Source organism: Maylandia zebra, unplaced genomic scaffold (genome assembly GCF_041146795.1).
Source record: "Maylandia zebra isolate NMK-2024a unplaced genomic scaffold, Mzebra_GT3a scaffold02, whole genome shotgun sequence".
NCBI lineage: Eukaryota > Metazoa > Chordata > Actinopteri > Cichliformes > Cichlidae > Maylandia > Maylandia zebra.
Genome location: NW_027490032.1, coordinates 3,293,623 through 3,317,660, shown reverse-complemented (window position 1 = coordinate 3,317,660; position 24,038 = coordinate 3,293,623). Strand labels below are relative to the sequence as shown.

The window sequence follows — 24,038 nt, the reverse complement described above, 5'->3', positions numbered from 1 at the left end:
GTTTCTTTGCGAAGCCTGCAATAAAGCAGAGATTTTGAGTTCAGCTTTTGTCTCTGTGAGTTTTGCATTTGGGTCCTCATCTCCCTGCACACAGCTAGTTCATGACAGATATATAGTGACACAGTTACAGGGGTGATTAATCTCTTTGACTTTTTGTCTTTAACTTTATCAATAAAACAGCTGCAGCTTTCACTGGCAGCACATGTGGTAATTTAACCTTTGCACTGTTTTCATCAGTTAATTTTGCAATTAACATTTGAACATGTTGGATGATCTGTCTACTGTCACTGTTTGGTGCCGAGGTGTGAATCTGAGGACAGCTCCTGTAATCACAAAGAGAAAAGAACCATTACAAACTCAACTATAAGGTTTATTTCTCAAAACTGAAATAAAGCTGATTCTTCTCTTTCCTCACACTCAGGATCTGAAGTTCTTCTCTTACATTTTTTCAGTTCTACAGTTTAATCCATAGTTATTGATTAATGAGTTTAATGAAGTACAAGCTTTTTAAAAAAAAAATGGTGTTACTGTGTTAATGTGGCAAGAGACTGAAAACATGCTTATTGCAGCTCCTCCAACCAACGGCCGCGGCAGGCTAAACATGAGGACACAGATGAAGTGCAACAATAAACACATGAAATACACTTCTGTACTTTTTGTACCTTTTATTCCACATGGTACTGTCCACTATACAAGTCAGCACATGGCATCAAACCATTAAACAAATGCACAGACTGCACAAACAAAATAATTGCAACTCACAAAGAATTATATCAATCACTATGCCAAACTACAACATTGGCCTATGGCATAACTTAGTGCATCAAGTCATCAATTAACATCAAGTTGCGCTCAACAAAAGGTTTCCCCTCATCCTCACCACACCTTTCTGCTCATCAACAACAGGGGCGGTGAACAAGTGAGTGCAACCACATTTATCACCTAACGCAACCATGAGTCATGCCCCACACCCATGCACCAATACAGTCAGTGCATTTAAACCAACCCACTTAACCAAAAAAGGAACAACTCATATGGCTCCTACATACCAGCCCCTAATTATTTTAGAGCAATAATTACATCATACTTACCATGTAGGAGACATATTGATAAACACGATCAATCCTTTATCAAACATTCAAGGATACAATTTTAATTCAAAATAAACAAATACACATTAATACAAATAGACATTTGAAAATCTTCATGACTGTTCTGCTTCCTGTAGAAGACACACTTTAGTGATCGCCCTGTCCAAACAACCAGTCTTTGCTTTAATACGAATCTGACGTAAAAGTCCTTTACCGTCAGAAATTGCCTCCACAACCCTTCCAATCACCCAAGAGTTACGAGGCGCAGAATCATCGACCACGATAACCACATCCCCAGGAATGAAGTTTAGTTCAATTTTCTGCTACTTCTGACACTCTTGAAGCTGGGGCAGGTACTCCTTCACTCAGCGCTTCCAGAACAGGTCAGACATGTACTGTAGCCATGTACAATAGCCTCTGCCTCACAAATAATAATAATAATGAATTGCATTTATATAGCGCTTTTCGGGGCCCTCAAGTGCTGTACAATTCCACTATTCATTCAGTCTCACATTCACACACTGGTGGAGGCAAGCTACAGTTGTAGCCACAGCTGCCCTGGTGCAGACTGACCGAAGCGAGGCTGCCATATCGCGCCATCGGCCCCTCTGGCCATCACCAGTAGGCGGTAGGTGAAATGTCTTACCCAAGGACACAACGACCGAGACTGTCCGAGCCCAGGCTCAAACCGGCAACCTTCCGATTACAAGACGAACTCCCAACTCTTTGAGCCACGATCGCCCCAAAGAACGAAGCCTTCTTCGTCCAAATTCTGCACTTTCAAAATGGAATTTAACACCTTCCTGACAGACCTTATGAGACGTTCCCAAACCCCGCCATGATGGGAAAAAGCAGGAGGATTAAAAATCCACTTTATGCCTTTTTGCAGCAGCATCTCATGAATCTGAGCCTGATTCCATCCTTCCACTGCCTCTTTCAACTCATGTTCACCACCCACAGAGTTTGTACCATTATCCGATACCTGACCCCTCCTTGATACAAATCGTCGGAGAGCATTAATAAAGGACTCTGTGCTCAAAGATGACAACACCTCTAAATGCACACCTCTCACTGCCACAAATGTAAAGATAATTCCATACCTCTTTACTTCACACCTTCCACACTTAACCTAAAAAGGTCCGAAACAATCTACTCCAACCTGAGAGAATATAGGTTCACCTGGTGAGATGCGATCATGTGGAAGGTCTGCCATCGTCTGATATCCTGGTGCTATATTATCAACATTTATATCCAGTCATGGCAGCCATGATCACTTTCTAATGTCAGGCCTGATGTTTTGTGCCCTCACCTGTTCTCAGCTGCATTTGAATAAAACACCAATTCCACACATTTAAGCTTAAATTTCAAAACTAACATTTTAACTACTGATTTTATCTATTGTTCTGATTTTTGATTTTATATACTGTTTTGTTTGTTTGTTAATTAGTTTGTTTGTTTGTTTGCTTGTTTTAATCAATTTTAAATCATGCTTTTTATTTGTTTTTGTTTTTAATGTCTCTGTAAAACACTTTGAATCACCTTGTTGTTGAATTGTGCTATACAAATAAACTTACCTTGCCTATATGCATATTTTTCACAGCCACCTATACAATGGGTTGTTATATGTGGTATCACAAGTAACAAGCACAGCTTATGTCCCACCTAACAACATACAGATTAGTTTTTTGGGGGGGTTTTTTGTAAATGCTGGCTTTATTGGTAATGAGAAAAGCTATAAAACACTGACTTATTTAAAACATTTTCCTAGGAAGTGCATAGATAGTCTTATCATTATTGACTTTCTTTTACTTTTTCCAGGTGGCAACAAGAAAAATTGTTTGTGACAACTGGTTCGGTCTAAGGTTAGTTTTTGGTGGGGTTTAAGCAAAATCTTAGTGTTGATACTAGTGTTGGTTTGCTGGTTGGCCACAACTGTGAATCCTGGTAGATGTGTTGTATTAGGAAACTGTATTAGTCCTGATGAGCAATGACTAATTCATTACTGCAGACAAGTCTTAACAAAAAAAGCAGACAGACCAGTATTTCTTCAAATACGTGTACCTGCAGCATGCTGTAGTGTTATAAGAATATTGTTTATACTCCATATGCACAGATTTATATAAATAATGCTACATGGGGAAATAGTAAAGCATTTAGTCGCGGTTTAATGTCTTGCAGTAAAATAGACATGTTGCCCCTGCTGGTGGGGAAAAAACACTTGAATATCTGCAACTTTCAGGGAGGTTTCTCAGCAGACACCAGCGAGCACAGCCCGAAGCTATTTCGCTTGTTTAAAATTCCACTTGGGTGTGCTGTCTGAGAAACGCCTGTGTTTTTACATTGATAGAGAAGTAAAGCAATAGACAAGAGACAAAGCTCTTGAGTTAACACACTTACACTAACCAGACTCCCAGACGCAGGACAAAGTCAATCTTTTTTTCCAATAATGGGGAAACTTTTGATTTCCACCACCTACCTAATGCTGGTAAGTGCTCCTAGTTTGGTTTTATAGCACTCCTACATGATTGATACATGTTTACTTTCTGTCACTTTTGTCATGCCAGGAAGCATTAAAACATTTAAAGGTGACAAGTCAGTTTGAAACTCACTTTCACCTTTAATGCACTCTCTAACCTTGCTTGTTGCTTTTTGAGATTTAGACTACCTGTGCTGTGAAGTAAGATTCACAACCACAGTGGTATAAAAGAAGTCCCAGAAAAAACAAAATTGTCACGGCCGTCATGGCCGGTGTGTTTGTGGAGCGGACCCAAAAGCAAGCATAGAAGAAATAAACTGATGATCAAACAAAGAGTGAGCCTTTATTACGGCTGATAAAAAAAAGAAAAAACAAAACAGAAAAACAAGGCGAGACCAAACAAAAGTGAAACCTAATCTGGGACTGAACTAAACAAACTATGGAGACAATGACACGAGACATAAGATGAAACCTGAACAGGTGAATGAAAAACCTTGAACGTGAAGTACTTTAAACATGACATGAGCATGAACCTGAACTGCTGAAAGCAAACACTCAGAGGCCTGTCATTGTCGTCATAGTTTGTTTAGTTTAGTCCTATTTTAGGTTTCACTTATGTCATTCTTTTCAGCACAACCTCACATGTCTGAATTTACAGTTATGTTTTCATTTTGACATACTGTATTAGCACAACTGATCTAAAGTCAGACAAAAAACAAACTCTGATTAGAAAAAGGTACATTTTTTACTGTAACAACCGCATATACACACTCCAAACACGCTAAATCTCTCACAAACTCTCTCTGTCTCTCTCTCTCTCTCTGTCTCTCTCTCACCATCACTCCTTAAATTCCCCCCTATTTCTAAACATCCAAATGTCATGTTGCCATAACATTTTTTGATTGGTCAACATTTTACATTTTTCCACCAACACAGATGTTCTTTGTTTTGTTTCTTTTTTTTATGCTCATAAGCTGAGAGTGCTTGCTAGAGCTGTCCTTAGACATTACAGGTGAGGAAAAGATGCCACGTATATATTGTTTATCATGACTCTGGTTTTACGTGGCCTATCAACACAACTGAAAAACTGTTATATATCATCTTTTTGCTTTGTCATCTTGAAGTAGTCATGTGATTGGTTTACCACAACTACTTTATTTATCCTCAGTCAAACAGCAGCACTCATGCGATAGTGGGGTGTGCTGTCTGAGAAACGCCTGCCTTTTTACATTGATAGAGAAGTGAAGCAATAGACAAGTGACAAAGCTCTTGAGTTAACACACTTACACTAACCAGACTCCCAACACTTTGACGCAGGACAAAGTCAGTCTCTTTTTTTTTTCTAAGATGGGGAACATTTTGATTTCCTCCACCTACCTAATGCTGGTAAGTGCTTCTAGTTTGGTCATGTAGCACTCCTACATGATTGATACATGTTTACTTTCTGTCACTTTTGTCATGCCAAGAAGTATTAAAACATTTAAACATGACAAGTCAGTTTGAAACTCACTTTCACCTCCAGATCCTGTCCTGTGTGGAGTCGTGCTTTCTGCTGAGATCTCTCTACGTAATTGTACCTGAAATAATTCCACCTGGATACCAAGTAGCAAAAGGTGCCGCTCTGTGTATTTGTGTTATTCCTTCTGTTTGAAAAAGTGTTGTAAGCCGAATGTTTTGTGTTTTATGTCTCTTTTTAACTTTCACTTTCTCGCTTTTCAGTTGAAACCGTCGGCTGTGATGCAAAATCAGTGCAGTTAACTGTGAAGGACCCGAGTTTAACAATAAAAAGTAACGGAGCAGTCGTAGCTTTAACGTCTGTCTCAGTGGGAGAAGGAGGACGGACATTTTCTGTGTCTGCTCGGGACAATAGTGGACTCGAAAGAAAGATGGAAGTTCACCTTGTCCGCAGTACAATGCCGAAAAGACATGTAAGGCAACTGCATATTGTGAGTCGTTTATACAGGTCAGAAGGAACAGTGCATCTTTTTTCTAACATGTCCAAACTTGTTGGAATGTCATAGCGACGAGGCCAAGGCTCCCTGAACCGCTCTAGAAGATGTTTTCGTGTTTTCCCGTCGCAAACGATAGTGGAGAATTATGAAGGGAGCTATCCAAAACTAATTGACAGGGTGAATTGAATGTTTAATTTTTATCATTTATGATCACTGTGGTATACAAATGTTTATTGTCAATACACATCAGATTGTAAAGACTTTATGAATAACAGAATCCTTTTTTTTTTTCTTTTCCTTAATATGTATCATTTTATTTGGTTTCTGCTGTAGGTGGGGCCATATTCCTCAGACAGACGTTATTGGTACTTTATTGAAGGAGAGGGAGTCGATACGTATCCAACTGGAGTGTTCAGTATAGACAGAGACACGGGGGATCTGTTCTTGCTCAAAGCAGTGGATCGTGAGGAGTTCCCAGCATATAATGTGAGTGTGAAGATGACGCTGGTTTAGAAGATTTGTAAAGAGTTCCAATAATGTTCCACAGTCATCTTTAAGGAGTGATTTATTAATCATTCAAATAGTTGCAGCGTAATCAATCCTCTACTGAGCATGTTTGTTTATTTATTTTTTCATTCAAACCTGGAACTGGCACAGTTCACATATGGAGTCTTGTTATGTTCCTGACTCTGCTTTCTATATTTGTGTGCATCAAACTAGTCAAACGTTTGTTTGTTTTCCCTCTATAGATTTTGATGATTGTTTTTGACAAGCATACTAATGCGGAGCTAGATGAGAAAATACCCCTGAGAGTGTTTGTAGATGATGTCAATGACAATGCTCCAGAGTTCGTAGGTCCTTTACACTTTACAGTTCCTGAGCACTGTAGTGCAGGTGAGAAAGACAACATACAGTAATAGTTGATTCTGTGGTATTTGACTTTCAGTGCAGTTGCTCTAAATGATTATGGGTTACAATACAGGGACTGTGGTGGGAGTGGTGAGTGCAACTGACAGAGACCAAATTGGCACAGACCATGTGAAGATTAAATATACACTCGTATCTGGATCAGACATGTTTACCATTCATCCAGAAACAGGTGTCATCACAACAACAACCAACACCCTAGACAGAGAGGTGAGCACTGCCTCTGCATCACTGATACCTGTGAACTTTATGTAATTGAAAACTTGCATCATTGAAATCGATGATGCAAGTGCTTTACAACATATTTTTATTATAATACTTTTCTAACATTTCTTTTAAAGTTAAAAGACAACCATGTGGTGACTGTAAAAATCCAGGATATGAATGGTGCACCAAATGGTCTGTTTGCCACATCGACAGCAACAATTGCTCTGAGTGATATTAATGACAATCCACCAACCTTCATGAAATCAACTGTAAGTGTTTGAAAGAAGTGTCAGTTTGTAATTTGGCTGAATAACTGAAATCATATCGATTGATTTTGGCGTCCTTTTTCTACTTATTTCACCAAAATACTTTTTACTGACATAATTAAACAGCAATTAACCCCCTCTGCTTTTTTTCTTGTAGTATAATGTTACTGTGCAAGAAGATGAAAGTGAAAAACTTTTACTTCGAATTCCTGTTCAAGATAAAGATTTGATAAACACATCAAACTGGATGTCAAAGTTTGTTATTACTAAAGGAAACGAAAATGGAAATTTCAGGATAGTTACTGACCCCCAAACAAACGAAGGGCTTTTGTACATCTCAAAGGTGAGACTGGCTTATTATTCAATTCATTATTATCATTTAGTGATGTTGGTGGAAGCATTTTGCATGGATCACATCTAATGCAAAGTCAGCCTATATACAACTGATTTATATTTATAAACTTTAAAATGTCTTTCTTTTTTCCAGCCATTAGATTATGAGAAGACCAACGATGTCCAGCTTCAGATCACTGCACAAAATGTAGCATCACTGAATGGCAGCAGTGCCACGTGGCAGTCCATCCCTGTGAATGTCAATGTTGAAAAAGTGGATGCAGTCAGGGCTGGACTGGGACAAAAGATCAGCCCGGGAATTTTGACCAGAGACCCGCCCACCAGGTATTATAGGAAAAGCAATAGAGCCTGTGAATGAAAACAAACGCTGTTGTGACAGTGATGTACAGTCTTGTTGGTATATATGCAGGATTTCTATACATGTTACATCAGATAAAAACTTTGGTTGTAAGATTCAGACAATTATTTAATAACAGCCAGACATTTTAAATGAAAATAAGAAAGAAACGTATTTCTTTGTGCCCCCCTCTCCCTGTTAATGCCCTACCTGGCCCCCTGGCAAAACTTTGCTAGATCCACCCCTGCACAGTTACCAGCTGTCAGCTACTTAGAAAAGGATCCTGATGTTATTTGTCTCTCAGAAACAGTTCATAACTTCCTTTCAACTCATTCATGTCACCTAAAAGGTAAACCTGTTTCTTCATTACCTGTTCAGCTCTGATGATTCAGTAAGGACATCTCCTGGTTTCATCTTCATGTTTCCCTCTCACCAAACTGATATCATGACCAGCAGCTTTTACAGCTGTTGGCTCCAGCAAATATCAGCTGATACTAGAAATTAATATTAAATGAATTCTAACAACAGCTGATCAAGCTTAAACCTGCTGCTGTTGTTTAGCGTGACATCTGCCGGTTTCCCCGTTCTGGTGCAAATTGGGCGATAAACAAGAGAGACGGGACTTCAAACCATTCAAAATCACAAAGCTAAAAAAAAACAATCAATATACCTACAATATTGATCAGTTTCCCTGCACGCAGTCGATCTAGGGCCGTTTCTTCTATTAAATTCAATTCTTCTTTTAAAACACTAAAAAAGTCCAACGACACACATTAAAAATGGGCCCCTACAATAACAAATGATCCAAACAAAATGGCAAAAGACTCTTACCAACAGTATACCCCATGCCTATTCAACTACGAAGTTAGTTTGGCCAGATTTTTCAAACCGAGGAATTTATCTGGGCCAGATATTTTTTTTTGAAGCCAGTAAGCAGCAGATCATGATCAATTTCAAACCCACACAACTGTATTGAAAAACAAGTATTTTTTTTTATTCCTATTCCCCTGTAAATCTGGTGACCTCTCACAAATGCACACCAAAAGGTCCATTTTTAAAAAAGGGAGCTATAACTAAACTATTTTTTGCACATTTGAAATAATAATAATAATAACAAAAAAACATTTTGATAATTCCCTTTCAAATTAAAATAAATATTTCGCTGACCACTCACTTTTCCTGCCATGGATGGAGCCCCATCCGTCACAAGTATACAGGCACGCTTCATATCCAGACCATTTTCCTCAAAAAGAGCTTAAATCTTCTCAAACATCATTTCGCCAGCTGTGTGTCCCTCTAACGGTAGCAAGTCGAGCAATTTCCCATCCAAAAAACGGACATATACACACAACTGTGCATTATCAGTTCTGTCAGTGATCCCCTGCTATAGACATTACATCAGTTTTCTTCAGGTCATCTAACAGCATTTCAAACTCGTCTGATGCCAGAACTTCAACTCTACAAATATTTGAACTGTCCTACAGGGGTACGTTTTTAATAGCAGATGTCACACTTACTTTAATTTTTTCATCACTTTTCACCGCATCCACCACGGCCAGCATGCAGTATTTCATTGTTTCAGAATCTGTGAAAGGCCTTTTCTTCTTCGCCAAGAAGCAAACACGAAGGGAAGATGCTGCCGCTCTCTCTTGGGCTGTACAGGACCCTCACCATGGTAGTACAACTCCGGTTGTAAGATTATTCAACTCGGTAAAATGAATAAGTGTCAGTCCAGGCAGGGTTAAACCGACAGTTTTCATTGTCAATTTTGCGCTTTTGGAGTGAGAAAGACATGCTGTTGTCGCATCATATATTACGATGATTGTTTAATATGTTTACATCACGGTGCATTGTGGGTTAAATATTGCTAGGCTACTAGGAGTGTTGCATTCACAGTCTACACTACGCTGTAGGAATTTTTAATTTTTTTTTAAATTAACTAATTTTTTGCGTTTTCTCTGTGTTTCTGCCAGGACCACAGGCAGGGCCACTCGCAGGTTGCTTCTGGGCCGCCATTTGAATAGGCTTGGTATACCCACTCACACCCAAGCGAATTAATCGCCTCTGTTTTTTTTCCACAGAAGAGCACTGACTTCACCGCACACACCCACTACCTTTTCACAGCTCTTCAGCCAATCACCTGGCAGAGAGCAACAAACTGCCAGGTGACACTTGTTACATATGGATTCAGGGTAAGATGGGGTGTGGTTGCTTTTTGGACACTTGGAAAAATGACTGATTCACCTTTTCCTGCAGGTCTGTGTCCTTCGGACTACTGGGAATTATGACTATACTGTGTCCTGTGGTCCTCCTCCTACTGCTTTGTGAGTCTCCCACTGTGATTAAGTTGTAAGGGTTAGATGGGGGTTCTCTTGTAGTTTGCTCATTGCATATTAGGAAGTGAACAATGCTGCATACAATAGTGTAGGTATACCACACATAAAAGCACTCTGTGAGCTCTGATTTTGAATATGCCTGCTTTTTGTTGCAGTCCTAGTCCTTGCATTTTTCTGTCTAAAAAAGAGAGAGAAATTGCAGCTTTATGACTCTGGAGACACTGGAGGAATCCCACTCAAATCTAACACGGAGGCCCCAGAGGACAGCATGGTAAGGATAGCAATGTGTAACCAATGTCTCCGTTTCCAGGTCTTCTAAAAAAAAAACACTCACACACACACACACACACACACACACACACACACACACACACACACACACACACACACACACACACACACACACACATTTACTTTGTTTTACAAGAAAAATCTTCTTGAAAAATGGGTTTAAAAACATAAACAACTATGGGATACTGTTTGTTCATGATTTGGACAGGGGGAACAAATTATGGAATTATATATGTGTAAAGTGTAGAAGTAAATTTAAATCTACTTTGATATACAAAGAGGTGTTTACAAAGGTTATAAAACTAGTTATGTATTTGGTGGTTACGTGTTTTGATATTTACATGTTTACATGTTTGAATGTTTAGACTGATGCTAAACTTCTTCAAGCGGTTGAGGAGCTCACGCTTACTGTAACCGGCCTGAAACATGAAATACAGCAGTTACGGGAGAAACAGAGTTACCTTGCCCAACGTTTGGACTCCAGTCGTGATAGATCCTCCTCTTCCAATGTTCAGTACAGCACCAGCAGTGCGTCCCCGTCGCCTTATCATGCCAGACAACATTCCAGAGACTATTGCTCGCCTGAGAGGCGTTATCATCGTGATCCAGAGTCTCACCGTGAACGTCCTTCTTCCCCTGTTCCCCAGAGGTTCAATGAGTGGGACAAATGTGAGAAACACGATCAACGCACATACCCTTCCCAACAGCCCCCCCAGTATTCCAGGTACAATTACCCTGACAATAACAGATACCGACGCAGTCCCAGTCCTGCTCCACGTAGAGCTAGAGATCCTGCGTCCTACAGTAGGACCGGTGTTCGTTTCCAGTCCCCGGAAAGGCCTGCACATTTCACCTCCGGCCCACAGGGAAACTTTCATTAGCTGCTGTTGAGGGGCAAACATCAGCTACAGTATCAGGGCCCCAAAACCACATCCCCCAGTTCCCCTCAGAATCTGATGGCTCAGTCTCCTCTAACGTCTTGGCTATTGTCGAGGGCATTGAAGTGTGTGCTCTAATTGACTCTGGTTCCTTTGTCTCCCTTGTGAGTGAAGATTTTCGAAACGCTCATCCAGCTTTGAAAAAACGGCCTATGGTAGCATCCTCTGTGCCAGCTCGTTCGGTCAATGGAGAACGTCTGGAAATCTTAGGCAAGTTAACCGTTGGTATTAGGCTTGGGACTCAGGTATGGCAGCAGGACTTTGAAGTCCTCAGAGGTGCTTACCAGCCAGTCATTCTAGGTTGGGATTTTCTGCAGAGGCACCATGCTCTTCTCGACCTCAAAAACAAAGTGCTGCAACTGTGGGACATGAAAATTCCCCTGTTGCCCAAAGGACATGAGGTGGCTGCCTGCTGTAATGTTTCCGTGTTAGCACCAACCAAAATTCCAGCTATGAGCGAAACTCTGATCACAGCCTGTGTGTCAGCAGCCACACCGGCTTCTCCTGTTCCAACAGACTACTGTGGTTTCTTGGTCCCTAATCCAACATGTGACATTGTTGTGGCTCACACTCTCAGTGAAGTTCAGAATGGTACTACAGTGGTTCGAATGCTTAATCCCTCCAGTGATGAAATCGAACTGTACCCTGGACAGCATCTTGGTGAGTTTCATTCAGGCTCATCTGTTGATATCATTCCACTGGAGCAGACATGTTGTGCTACTTCACCTGTGTATGATTCGACTCTGCCGGTAGAAATAGATGAAACAAACTTGTCACACTCCCAGGTTCAGTCCCTGAAATCACTTCTCCAGAAGTATTCAGGAATCTTCAGTAAGCACTCAGAGGACAGAGGTCACACAGGCATAATTAAGCATCATATTCACACAGGTGATGCTACACCGATTAAACAAAGAGCCTATAGAGTGACACCTGAACAGAGAGCTGAAATACAGACTCAAGTTGACAACCTTTTAAAGGCAGGTGTCATCGAAGAAAGCTACAGCCCATGGGCCGCCCCAGTGGTTCTGGTGCGAAAGAAAAATGGTACGTGGCGTTTCTGTCTCGACTATAGGAAACTCAATGCAGTGACAATCAAAGACTCTCATCCTCTTCCAAGGGTTGATGATGCACTGGATGCGCTGTCAGGTTCTGCCTGGTTCTCCACAATGGACCTTCAACATGGCTATTGGCAGGTTGAACTGGAAGAGAAGGATCGTGAGAAAACTGCTTTCACAACCGGCAGTGGACTTTACCACTTCACTGTTATGCCCATGGGACTCACAAACGCTCCAGCCACATGTCAGCGGTTAATGGAGATGGTACTTCGTGGCCTTCCCTGGAAAACCTGCTTAGGATGATGTCCTCATTTACAGCCGCTCTTTCGCAGAACATCTCCAGCATCTGGAAGAAATTTTCGGCAGATTTCGGGCAAGTGGCTTGAAGCTAAACCCCTCAAAATGCTGTTTTGCCAAAGATCAGGTACAATTTTTGGGCCACATTGTATCAAAACATGGCATCCAGCCTGACCCCAGAAATGTGAACAGTGTGCAAGCCTGGCCTATTCCACAAACAGCGACAGAAGTAAGATCATTCCTTGGACTTTGTTCATATTATCGCAAGTTTATTCAAAACTTTGCGCACCACAGTGTCCCCCTACATGCTCTCACTGAGAAGCATGCACCTTTTCAATGGACTTCTCAGTGCCAGGATGCATTCATGTATCTGAAACATGCCCTCTCAAACCCTCCAGTGGTTTCATTCCCTGACTTCACATTGCCATTTTCTCTGTATACTGATGCTTCTAGCACAGCTATTGGCAGTGTACTAGCTCAAAAACAGGGACAGCAAGAGAAAGTCATTGCCTATGCTAGCCATGCGCTTACAAAGGCAGAAAGAAAGTGGTCGACTTATGATCGAGAACTCTGGGCCATTGTTTGGGCAGTTAGACATTTTCGGCACTACCTCTATAAGCAGCCATTTGTTATTGTCACGGATCACAAGCCCCTCCTGGGTCTTCGGAAAATACCCATTGACAGTGATAGAACTGGTCGCCGTGCTCGCTGGGCTCTTGAACTTGATCCTTTTGAGTGGACTGTGATTCATAAAGATGGCCACCGCCACCTCAATGCGGACGCACTGTCACGTCGCCCTGTCACTGGTGAAACTGTAGAGCAGGACACAGTCTGCACTGCTTCTGCTACCTTGAAACCTGAAGAGAGGTGCGTGGGTCCTGCAGGCCCGCCCAACCATAGTCCCTGCAGTACTGACCAAAAACACATTCCATGCAATGACCTTCCTGATCCACGACTGCAGTGTGCAGCGCTATCTGTTTCATCCACATTTGTGCTTGAGCTGCCTGAAGATGATCTCAAAAGTGAACAACAAAAAGATCCTGTACTGTCAGAAGTCATTGGCTGGAAAGCTAAGGGTCAGAAACCACCCTACTGGCGTATGAAAAAATGCCCACCTCAGGAAAAAGTGCTATGGCACGAGTACTCTAGACTTACCTTTCACAATGGCTTACTCTGTCGTAAAGCTTTCAACCCGTCCCAAAAGTCAGTGTTGCATCAGTTGGTTGTTCCTGAATCTTTAAAAGACACTGTCCTACAGCTGCTGCATGGCAACCCAGTGTCCGGTCACCTATCAGCAGATAAGGTCCTGAAACGTGCTCAGCAGCTATATTACTGGCCATTCATGTCACGTGACATCAGAATATGGTGCACACAATGCACCCCATGTGATGCCAGACGGAATCCCACACCTCATCACAGAGCTCCAATGAAAACAATTGTTGCTGCGGAGCCATTTCAAAAGGTGGCAGCTGACATACTTGAACTCCCCATTACGAGTCGTGGCAACAGGTACGTGCTCGTTGTTCAAGACTATTTCTCGAAATATGTCAATCTCTATGCTATCGCAGACCAACGTGCCACAACAGTTGCAAAATGCCTGTTTGACAACTTCATCTGTCAGCACGGCGTCCCTGAAATGCTACACACAGACCAAGGATGTCAGTTTGAATCTGACCTGGTGAAACATCTGTGTCAGCTGCTAGGCATCCAGAAGACACGGACCAGCCCATATCACCCTCAATGCGATGGGATGGTCGAGAGGTTCAATCAAACACTTATTGACCAGTTAGCTAAGTTACTCCTTCAGCAGCCTGGCGAATGGGATGACTGCCTCAATCAAGTTGCTTTGGCTTACAACACCAGTCCTCACTCTACCACGGGATTTACGCCATTTTTTCTCACACATGGACATGAGGCACGGATGCCTGCTAATATGCTGTTGCCTACCAACATGTCAGCATCATCTACTTCTGTTTCTCCTGCTGACTACGTCACCCAGTTGACTCAGAGACTTCAGTCTGCCTTCAGCACTGCTGCATGGAACAGAGATTGTGCCCACAACCAGCAGAAACAATTGTACGATAGGGGCATCAAACACACTCCTTATGTTCCGGGTGACTTGGTGTGGTTAAATGACCCCACTACAGCAAAGCAGAAACTTGCTCCACATTGGAAGGGCCCCTTTGAGATATTGGAGTGCCTTGGAACAGATGGAGAAAACCCTGGTGTCACGTACAGGATTCGCTACCTCCTGGACCAATCAGACAAGACTCAAATCGTTCACTACAATCGTCTCAGGCCGTACAAAGCACCTGTTCCTAAAGGTGGAACCAACTCACCTGCTGGTGACATACCTGTACAGCCCCAGATTCCACAGTTGACTGCATTATCAGGTGCATTGCCCTTCACAGCTTCAAAATCTGCAGCTGAAGGGAGCTGGAATGTTCAGTGCCGCAGCCCTGCAACCTCATCAGACCCTCAGGTTTGTCAGCCACCACCTCTAAACCAGTCAAGACCCCATTCCCACTCTCCTTTGTCCCCTTCTCCTCGGTCTGAGACTGTAACGACTTCCCCCTCTGGCCATGTGGTGATACACCAATCAGACATTGTCCCTTCAACTCCTCATCGTGTATCTGGTGTTTCACGGCGATGTGTGAGACGTCAAGTTGTGCCTCCCAGATACCTCAAGGACTATGTTTTGAACTGAACTTGTTTTTGGTTTTGCTGTTGTTTTATTGTTGTCCCCTTTGCTCGCAGCATGTTGGGGTTTTTTTTTCTTCCTTTTCTGTAGGGAAACGGGGACGTTTCTTATGTGAGGGGGGGAGGAAAATGTAAAGTGTAGAAGTAAATTTAAATCTACTTTGATATACAAAGAGGTGTTTACAAAGGTTATAAAACTAGTTATGTATTTGGTGGTTACGTGTTTTGATATTTACATGTTTACATGTTTGAATGTTTAGACATGCATGTTCAAACCAGTAATAAGTATGTGTTATATCTACCTGGTTGTTTTCCCTGTTTTGATCTGAGTATAAGATTTCCTGGCTTCTGAGAGGCCAGTGAAGTACTCATGAGGGCGGCACACAGGAAGTGTGGGTTATTGTTGCAGTGTGCTAAAAAGTAAAGAGGCTGCTAAAAAGTTATCCGTCTCCGTCTTGCTGTACCTAATTATTCAGAGAGATTCCCAACCATCTAGTGAACCCTCACGTTACATATGTATATCTATTATCCCTTTAAAGCCGGTCGGAGCGGACACGCTCCATTTTGCATAACTATTTTTAAATCCCAGTAGCGCTGCAACCACGTAAGCTAGCGCAATAATTCTTTTTGCATATGAAAGCGGAGGAGTTGTACTTACATCTTATGCCATCAGCTTGTCCTCGGTCACAGTTTCCTTCCACATATAGCTTTGCAAAAACTGCATAAAAAGCACTTGCAGCAACAAAAACATAATATTCCAGAAACACGCTTTGCCGATCCGATCAGCTGTTCATAACACTTCCTACGTCCATCAGCGTGAACTATCACATGTCCGGCATGACCTGTCCGAAACCGGAAGTGACGCCATTTTGCGGAAATGTAGTTTTTTACCATCGTGGCCTCATGAGACTATACTTGTGTTTTTAAAAGTTATCTTTGACTTTATGACTTTCTGTGTCGTTTCTGGGATGCTTAGGACTCATATTGCACTGCTGGAAATATTTTTATTTTGATGCATATGCTGTTATTTTGCAAATTTGCACTATAATATATTTTTTTGTTTTTCCTGCAGTATATGAAAATTGGTGTATCTCAAAAATAAAACTATGAAGACACTTAAAATAAATTTCCTTTGGTGGGAAACTACAGTGGGGCAAAAGAGCCACCGATTATGCAAGTTCCCCCACTTAAAATGATGACAGAGGTCAGTAATTTGCACCAGAGGTACACTTCAACTGTGAGAGACAGAATGTGAAAAAAAAATCCATGAATTCACATGGTAGGATTTTAAAGAATTTATCCGTAAATCAGGGTGGAAAATAAGTATTTGGTCACCTCAAACAAGGAAAATCTGTGGCTCTCACAGACCTGTAACGTCTTCTGTAAGAAGCTTTTCTGTCCCCCACTCGTTACCTGTATGAATGGCACCTGTTTGAACTCATCATCTGTATGAAAGACACCTGTCCACAGCCTCAAACAGTCAGACTCCAAACTCCGCCATCGCCAAGATCAAAGAGCTTTCGAAGGACACCAGGAAAAGTATTGTAGACATGCACCAGACTGGGAAGAGTGAAAAAATCAACTGTGGGAGCAATCATCAGAAAATGGAAGACATACAAGACCACTGATAATCTCCCACGATCTGGGGCTCCACGCAAGATCTCATCCCGTGGGGTCAAAATGATCATGAGAACGGTGAGCAAAGATCCCAGAACCACACGGGGGGACCTGGTGAATGACCTGCAGAGAGCTGGGACCAAAGTAACAAAGGTCACCATCAGTAACACACTACAACGGCAGGGAATCAAATCCCGCAGTGCCAGATGTGTTCCGCTGCTGAAGCCAGTGCATGTCCAGGCCCGTCTGAAGTTTGCCAGAGAGCACATGGATGATACAGCAGAGGATTGGGAGAATGTCATGTGGTCAGATGAAACCAAAGTAGAACTTTTTGGTATAAACTCAACTATCGTGTTTGGAGGACGAAGAATACTGAGTTGCATCCCAAGAACACCATACCTACTGTGAAGCATGGGGGTGGAAACATCATGCTATGGGGCTGTTTTTCTGCCAAGGGGACAGGACGACTGATCCGTGTTAAGGACAGAATGAATGGGGCCATGTATTGTGAGATTTTGAGCCAAAACCTCCTTCCATCAGTGAGAACTTTGAAGATGAAACGAGGCTGGGTCTTCCAACATGACAAGGATCCAAAACACACCGCCCGGGCAACAAAGGAGTGGCTCCGTAAGAAGCATCTGAAAGTCCTGGAGTGGCCTAGCCAGTCTCCAGACCTCAACCCCATAGAAAATCTGTGGCGGGAGTTGAAAGTCCGTGTTGCTCGGCGACAGCCCCAAAACATCACTGCTCTCGAGAAGATCTGCATGGAGGAATGGGCCAAAATACCAGCTACTGTGTGTGCAAACCTGGTAAAGACCTATAGTAAACGTTTGACCTCTGTTATTGCCAACAAAGGTTATGTTGCAAAGTATTGAGTTGTATTTTTGTTATTGACCAAATACTTATTTTCCACCCTGATTTACGAATAAATTCTTTACAAATTCTACCATGTGGATTCATGGATTTTTTTTTTTTTTCATATTCTGTCTCTCACAGTTGAAGTGTACCTCTGGTGCAAATTACTGACCTCTGTCATCATTTTAAGTGGGGGAACTTGCATAATCGGTGGCTGACTAAATACTTTTTTGCCCCACTGTAGTTTGTACAACTTTTTTGTATTTACAGTTTTGAGGGATAAGCCTCTTAAATTTCTCTAACTAGAAATATATGTTAAAAAAACAGAAACAATTTTAAATTTTTTTGTAGTTTATTGCACTTTTTTGCAATTTATGTAAGTACTATGCACTTAATGCAGACATATTATTAAAATTTGGGCTATAATGGTTGTATTGATGTATAGCAACTTGAAATGCTCCAAAAAATGGCTCCACAGCATGTAAAAATATAAAGTAAGCTCTGGCGGACTTGATTCTATGGTAGGTCTTAAAGGGTTAAATATATCATTATATATCTTTTTTTCCATGTGGCTTATTATATCTCCAAAAGTATTACAAATTATCTCCAAAATTTCAGGAGTACTTACGTTTAGTTGCATTTCATTTATATAATTTAAGGGATCTTATATCTGTTTTCACTCTTGTATGCTTTTCATACAAGTTTCACACAAGACAGATACAAACTTTATAAGACGCCCCATCAATAACCTGTCAGTTATGCTAGCAGTGTCCAAGCATTCTTTTTTTTTTTTTCTTTTCATACCACGCACCCCTGCAGTGGCTCTTGGAAACCTCTGTTCTTTATAATTGGGAATCAAATGGCCACTATCTACATCATGCAATGTTGTTTATTATTACAAACATATTATTTGTTTGTTTTTGATACATCCAACAAAAATGTCTTGTGGCAGACCTTTGCAAAAAAAATTCAAAAATAAAATAGCAGAAGTTTCTTTTTCTGCAGTAAAATAAATGTCTGTGAATGTCTGTAAAAGATATTATTTCTCTAACTTGTTGGTGATCTGTTTGCTCGATGTGTAATATATACAGTGTTGGGAAGGTTACTTTTAAAATGTATTCCATTACAGAATACAGAATACATGCCCCAAAATGTATTCTGCAACGTATTCCGTTACGTTACTCAATGACAGTAACGTATTCTGAATACTTTGGATTACTTAATATATTATCATGCTTTTTACAACAACGTGAATGTGCTATTGCTGTGTGATTTATTACTATTACTGAAGGTCCGCGACTCCGAACTGTAGTAAAGGGACCTCTGACTAATACGGCGGGGTCCCTGTCGGCTCATAGCCGAAAAATAGCTTTACTTTGTTGAGTGGGTCAACTTTTCTTGCGAGAGACAGAGAGAGGCTTTGAAAGACTGCTCCAACGGAACTTATTGTTTTCGGAGGAAAACACGAACACGGTGTACAGTCGAGTCTTAATAGCTTACTTACAACTGGGCTCGTCAGGCACTCTTCTTGGCTGAAGTGGTTATTATTATATTTACATGCTTCCAGCTCCCGTTTTTCCTCGATGACAACTCGTACCTTTCCACTCCCCCTGTTCTCTCTCCCTCCTCGCGCTCACAGACACATAACGTGTATGGCAGTCCATTCTCCCTGCAACACGGACTACACTGCCCATGATGCTACATTCTTTAGAGCTATGCTTGTAGCATTCTGCCTGTTAGCTTAGCACAACAACAACAACGAAAAGGCGCTCTCTCACCCAGGAAACACACAGTCGCAGAGAGAGAGAGAGAGAGCGTCGCCCTGTAACCATGGCAACCGTAACGCTGCCGCCTGGAACAACAGAACGTAGCTGTCAAACAAAACCCAAACAGTCCTGACCCGCGACAATATGAAACATGGAAAGTACCGCAGTGTAATCCATTTATTTCAACAAAGTAACTGTATTCTGAATACCACCTTTTTAAACGGTAACTGTAATGGAATACAGTTACTCATATTTTGTATTTTAAATACGTAACGGCGGTACATGTATTCCGTTACTCCCCAACACTGAATATATATATATATATATATATATATATATATATATATATATATATATATATACATATATATATATATTTAACGGGTGCAACGATATTCGTATCGATATTGAACCGTTCGATACAGTGCTTTCGGTTCGGTACGCATATGTATCGAACAATACAAAATTTTTAATTTATTTTATCAACCTTGCTTCTGACGATGCTGTCTGTGTTGAGCGCTCAGTGGATCTGCGCTCGACAGTGCAGCCTAGGCGGAGTAGTCGAACACAGATTCACTGAGTGCAGGACAAGCTAGCAGACAGAAGTTAAGCTCTCCTTGCAACATGGCAAATTGAACATCCTCCACCCTCATTAAGATCTGGTGTTTGGAACTATTTTGGTCTTCATGTGACATATGACCCTGAAGGTAAGCGCGTCATGGACTAAAGGAAAACAGTATGTTGGATGTGCCACGCAATGCTCAATTACATGGGTGGGAGCTAGTGTGTTAGCGCAGTTAGCTCGTTAACGTGTTGACGCCGTCCAGCCCCACGCACGGGCGATCCGCGGTAGCTCGTTAACGGAGATTTGCCGTGTTGTGGCGTTAACGTCATTTCAACCAGATTTACGCTGACAGCACTAGTGGGAACACAACGAATATGACTGCACATTTACTCCGACATCATCCTAGTGCAAAGACAAGTGGAAGCACACAAAAACAACAAGCACGCATGCTACAAACTTTACCCGAGTCATTTAGACAGCTGTTAGCACATGATTCTCCTTATGGGGACCTGATATGTTTAATATGCTGCTGAGAGTATAGCCCAGAAGAAGCGTATAGTATAGCTTTTAGTTTGGAAAGAGCCATTTCTCTGTAATAAACTCTCTTTTCCAAAGATGAATGTTTTCTCGATGAGATAGATTTATTTTTTTATTACTTTGTTGTTTAAGCAACATTAAATTTAAAAACTGTACTTTTGAGTTAAAATATATATTTATAATTTTAATAAATGACAAATTAAAAAGGCATGAACATTTTTTTTTGTATCAAAAAAATATCGAACCATGACACCAAAGTATCGAACCGAACCGAACCGTGAATTTTGTGTATCGTTGCATCCCTAATATATATGTGACCTTCAGTCATGTCCTCAGCAGCTTTGAAAGTGTTGTATGCTTCCTCCTATTATCCAGGCTTGGGAGTAATAACAGGTAATAATAACAAACTACCTGTGTCTTCCAAATGGGAACAGAAGAGGATGGGCAGCATTCAGGGGACGTGGCTCTGTAGCTGACTCAGAGGTCACGGTCTGAACGCTTGGCTTGTTACTGGGGTAACAATGTAAAAACAGAACAATCAAGTGGTGCAGGTGTGTATCTGCTATTGCTCTTTGTTGCTTTATTTTGTTGTTGATGATGTTGTTGTGTTTTTTGTTTTTAAGCAAAAGTGGTTTGCACTAAAAACTATGAAGATGCAATATTTTGGAGCTTTGTACATCAGCAATCAATTCTCTAAAAAAATTATATCTTTATTTTTGGAGGGTAAATTTTAATTAAAACAAATACATAATGAAACAAAATAACAATTACCTAATATTTCAAAATATGTAATGTAAAATTACACCTTCATAATAATCTATTTTAGGCAGTGTTGATTTACTTCTGCAGAATTTCCTAATGGCACAGAAATTGTGTGTAACAATGTTTTACTTCAACTCGCAGACTGTGAGACGGGTGCAGTTTGAGCTCACTGTAAGTCAGGTTGTTGAAACATTTCCAACAGTAGTCGTGTTACAATCTGCACGAGGGCAGAACTGGAGCACTAACGTGTTACTGCCTGAAACTAAATACAACTGGCTGCACAGGAAAAAACCCATTCAAAAGACAGTGTATACCCTATATGTATTTTGCATTTTTAAGTTGTTATTTGACATTAACATTAAGGAGTTGTGTTTAATTTTTGCTGCTGTAGCAGTTATTTGTGGTTTTTTTAACATTTAAAGGAACGTGATTATAAAACAGCATAATCAACAAACATACAATAAGCATACATGCACCCATACAACTTGTACTTTTAGTCTTTACTGTTTATTTGTTTAAGTTTTTGTCCAATATCTTTTAATTTGTAATTAAAAAAACAAAACAAATGTCCTTGTGATTTTTCTGGTTGTACTGTATATAAAGGTCAGATCCAAAATGGTTGTTTATTGTGCTCAGGTTTTGTCTCTAGTGTTTCACAGGGTGGAGCCCACATACACATAATACACTATGTGCAGTGTTCCAACATCTCAACTCCTTGGTTATTACTGACAAACAGCCCTGACCCACTGAGGTATAGACTCCATTGGACTTCTGAAGGTGTGCTGAGATCTGAGGAATTTAAAGGCCAAGTCAACATCTCAAATTTGTTAGCCTCCTCCTCACATGAACTGCAATACACCATGCATTTTGACACCTTTCTTTCAGAACCAGCATCAACCTTTTTGGTTGTTTGAGCCACAGTCAATTTTCCGTTCGATGGAACCACACAGACCACCCTTCACTCCCTGCGTGCATTAGTTGCTGGTTCACCACTGTTCCTTACTCTAGTTCATGTCACAATGAAGGTCACAGCAGTAATCATTATCACAGACTCATTAGACCAGGACATGTATTTCCCGTCTTTTGTTCTTAGTGAAACTCGTGTGGTCTTCTGGTTATTTGAGTCCCTTTTGCATTCTGGCAATTCTCCTCTGTCGTCTGACATCAACAAGGCATGTTCACGCTAACTGGATATTTTCTTTTTTCCAGACCATTCACTCTTACATATGTAAGATGAAAAGTTAGATGAAGGAACTTTGCAGCTTGTATGTCTAAAAACAGTAAGAGTACAATGAGGCTCATGAAGGAGGTGCAGATTAAAGAATTGTTGTTGGAGCTGAAAAAGAAAAATCACAAAGATCCACATCTATTTATGTTAGAGTGCCCTCTATTTGATGATGGCGTGACATGATACTGGCTTTAAATCAAAGTAACAAAAATCAATTCTCTGTGCTCTGTGGAAATTTGCTATTTTAAAGTACATAATATAAAGTGGAATATCTGAGAAAACAATAATTTATGTGTAATCTGGAAAGGCCTAATCTTTAAAGAAAGATGATATTAAATATTAAGGACTGAAAGCTTGAAAGCTGGTGAGTTTAAGGAGGTGCAGGAATGCAGGAATGAATGTGATCTCCACATGAAAACCCTTTAACTGTGAAACTGTTTCATGGTTTTTATTTTTTGCTGAGTAATTGTCTCTCTGACTCTGAATATTATGGAACGCCAGGACTGCCATAATGAATTAATTAAATACACCATTAAATAATTAATTAAATGTGGCAATAATTAATTAAAATTGGAATTAATTAATTAAATAAATAGTTATGACACATGTAATTAATTAATTATTGACACATTTAATTAATTATTTATGTATTTCACATTTTAATTAATTATTGACACATTTAATTAATTATTTGTGTATTTCACATTTTAATTAATTATTGACACATTTAATTAATTATTGACACATTTAATTAATTATTTATGTATTTCACATTTTAATTAATTATTGACACATTTAATTAATTATTTAATGATATATTTATTTATTTCATTTTGGCAGTCCTGACGCCTGGCTCTCATCTTGAAATAATTTTATCTGTCAGCCTCACCCATCAAACTCAGGGGGCGGGGTTAACGCTGATCGAGTCAAAACCATTGCTTTGGCCTGGTGGCCATTGTTTCTAGCACACAACAACCGGCATGTGGAAGCTAACAGAACTGAGCTTTGAAAAACCCTGTCTGTGTGTTACCAAATACCGTTTTAATATTTTTTTAGCCGAGAATGTAGTGGTTTAATCTTCATGTGTCTGGTCGGTTTGTCAAGATACAGCCTCTTTGCAAAAGTGTTTCGATGATTTCGGAGATGTCGTCCCAGTCTCACGGCAAAGCGTGGGATAGACCCGCTCGCCTCGCAAGCAATCCCACCGACAAAGCGCAGGCCTCGGTACACAGCTGTAGTAACCCCCGCTGACTTCTTTTACTGAGGTTATATTTATCGGTGTTTTATTTCCTGATGTTCTTATGTGTCCTACGTGTTTCAGTCGCCAATTCTGAATTATAACTAACATTAAAAACATGTTTAAGGAGGAGAGAGAGCAAATAAATCTGTTTAACATCTGATCTTTGGGTTTTTGTTCAGTAATCAGCGTGACCTGTGTATAAACACATAAAAGAGATAACGTTGGTGTTTCCGTCATGTAG

General features: G+C 40.6%; 1 protein-coding gene across 3 annotated transcripts; it reads left to right on the top strand.

The window, feature by feature from the left end:
* The first annotated feature begins 3,259 nt into the window (after window positions 1-3,259).
* Window positions 3,260-21,895, top strand: LOC106675849 (desmocollin 2-like protein). 3 transcript variants are annotated; one of them, XM_076880994.1, is made up of 15 exons: window positions 3,260-3,576; window positions 4,885-4,953; window positions 5,090-5,180; window positions 5,287-5,495; window positions 5,589-5,696; window positions 5,853-6,005; window positions 6,269-6,413; window positions 6,502-6,656; window positions 6,788-6,922; window positions 7,077-7,262; window positions 7,407-7,597; window positions 9,692-9,775; window positions 9,867-9,934; window positions 10,102-10,217; window positions 10,603-15,670. In XM_076880994.1, the coding sequence occupies exons 1-15, from the start codon at window positions 3,538-3,540 to the stop codon at window positions 11,116-11,118; spliced, it is 2,265 nt and encodes a 754-aa protein (XP_076737109.1). In that variant the 5' UTR covers window positions 3,260-3,537; the 3' UTR covers window positions 11,119-15,670. The 3 variants fall into 3 exon arrangements, with proteins under 3 accessions (XP_076737109.1, XP_076737110.1, XP_076737111.1); XM_076880996.1 differs by lacking the exon at window positions 10,603-15,670 and adding an exon at window positions 20,943-21,895 and having other exon boundaries at window positions 3,297-3,576; XM_076880995.1 differs by lacking the exon at window positions 4,885-4,953 and having other exon boundaries at window positions 3,276-3,576.
* The last annotated feature ends 2,143 nt before the right edge of the window (window positions 21,896-24,038 follow it).

Coding starts and splice junctions, on each gene's coding strand:
- LOC106675849 (XM_076880994.1), top strand. CDS start 3,538: ATGGGGAAACTTTTGATTTCCACCACCTACCTAATGCTG. Junction 5,181..5,286: donor TGGATACCAAGTAGCAAAAG/GTGCCGCTCTGT, acceptor CTCGCTTTTCAG/TTGAAACCGTCGGCTGTGAT. Junction 6,006..6,268: donor AGGAGTTCCCAGCATATAAT/GTGAGTGTGAAG, acceptor TTCCCTCTATAG/ATTTTGATGATTGTTTTTGA.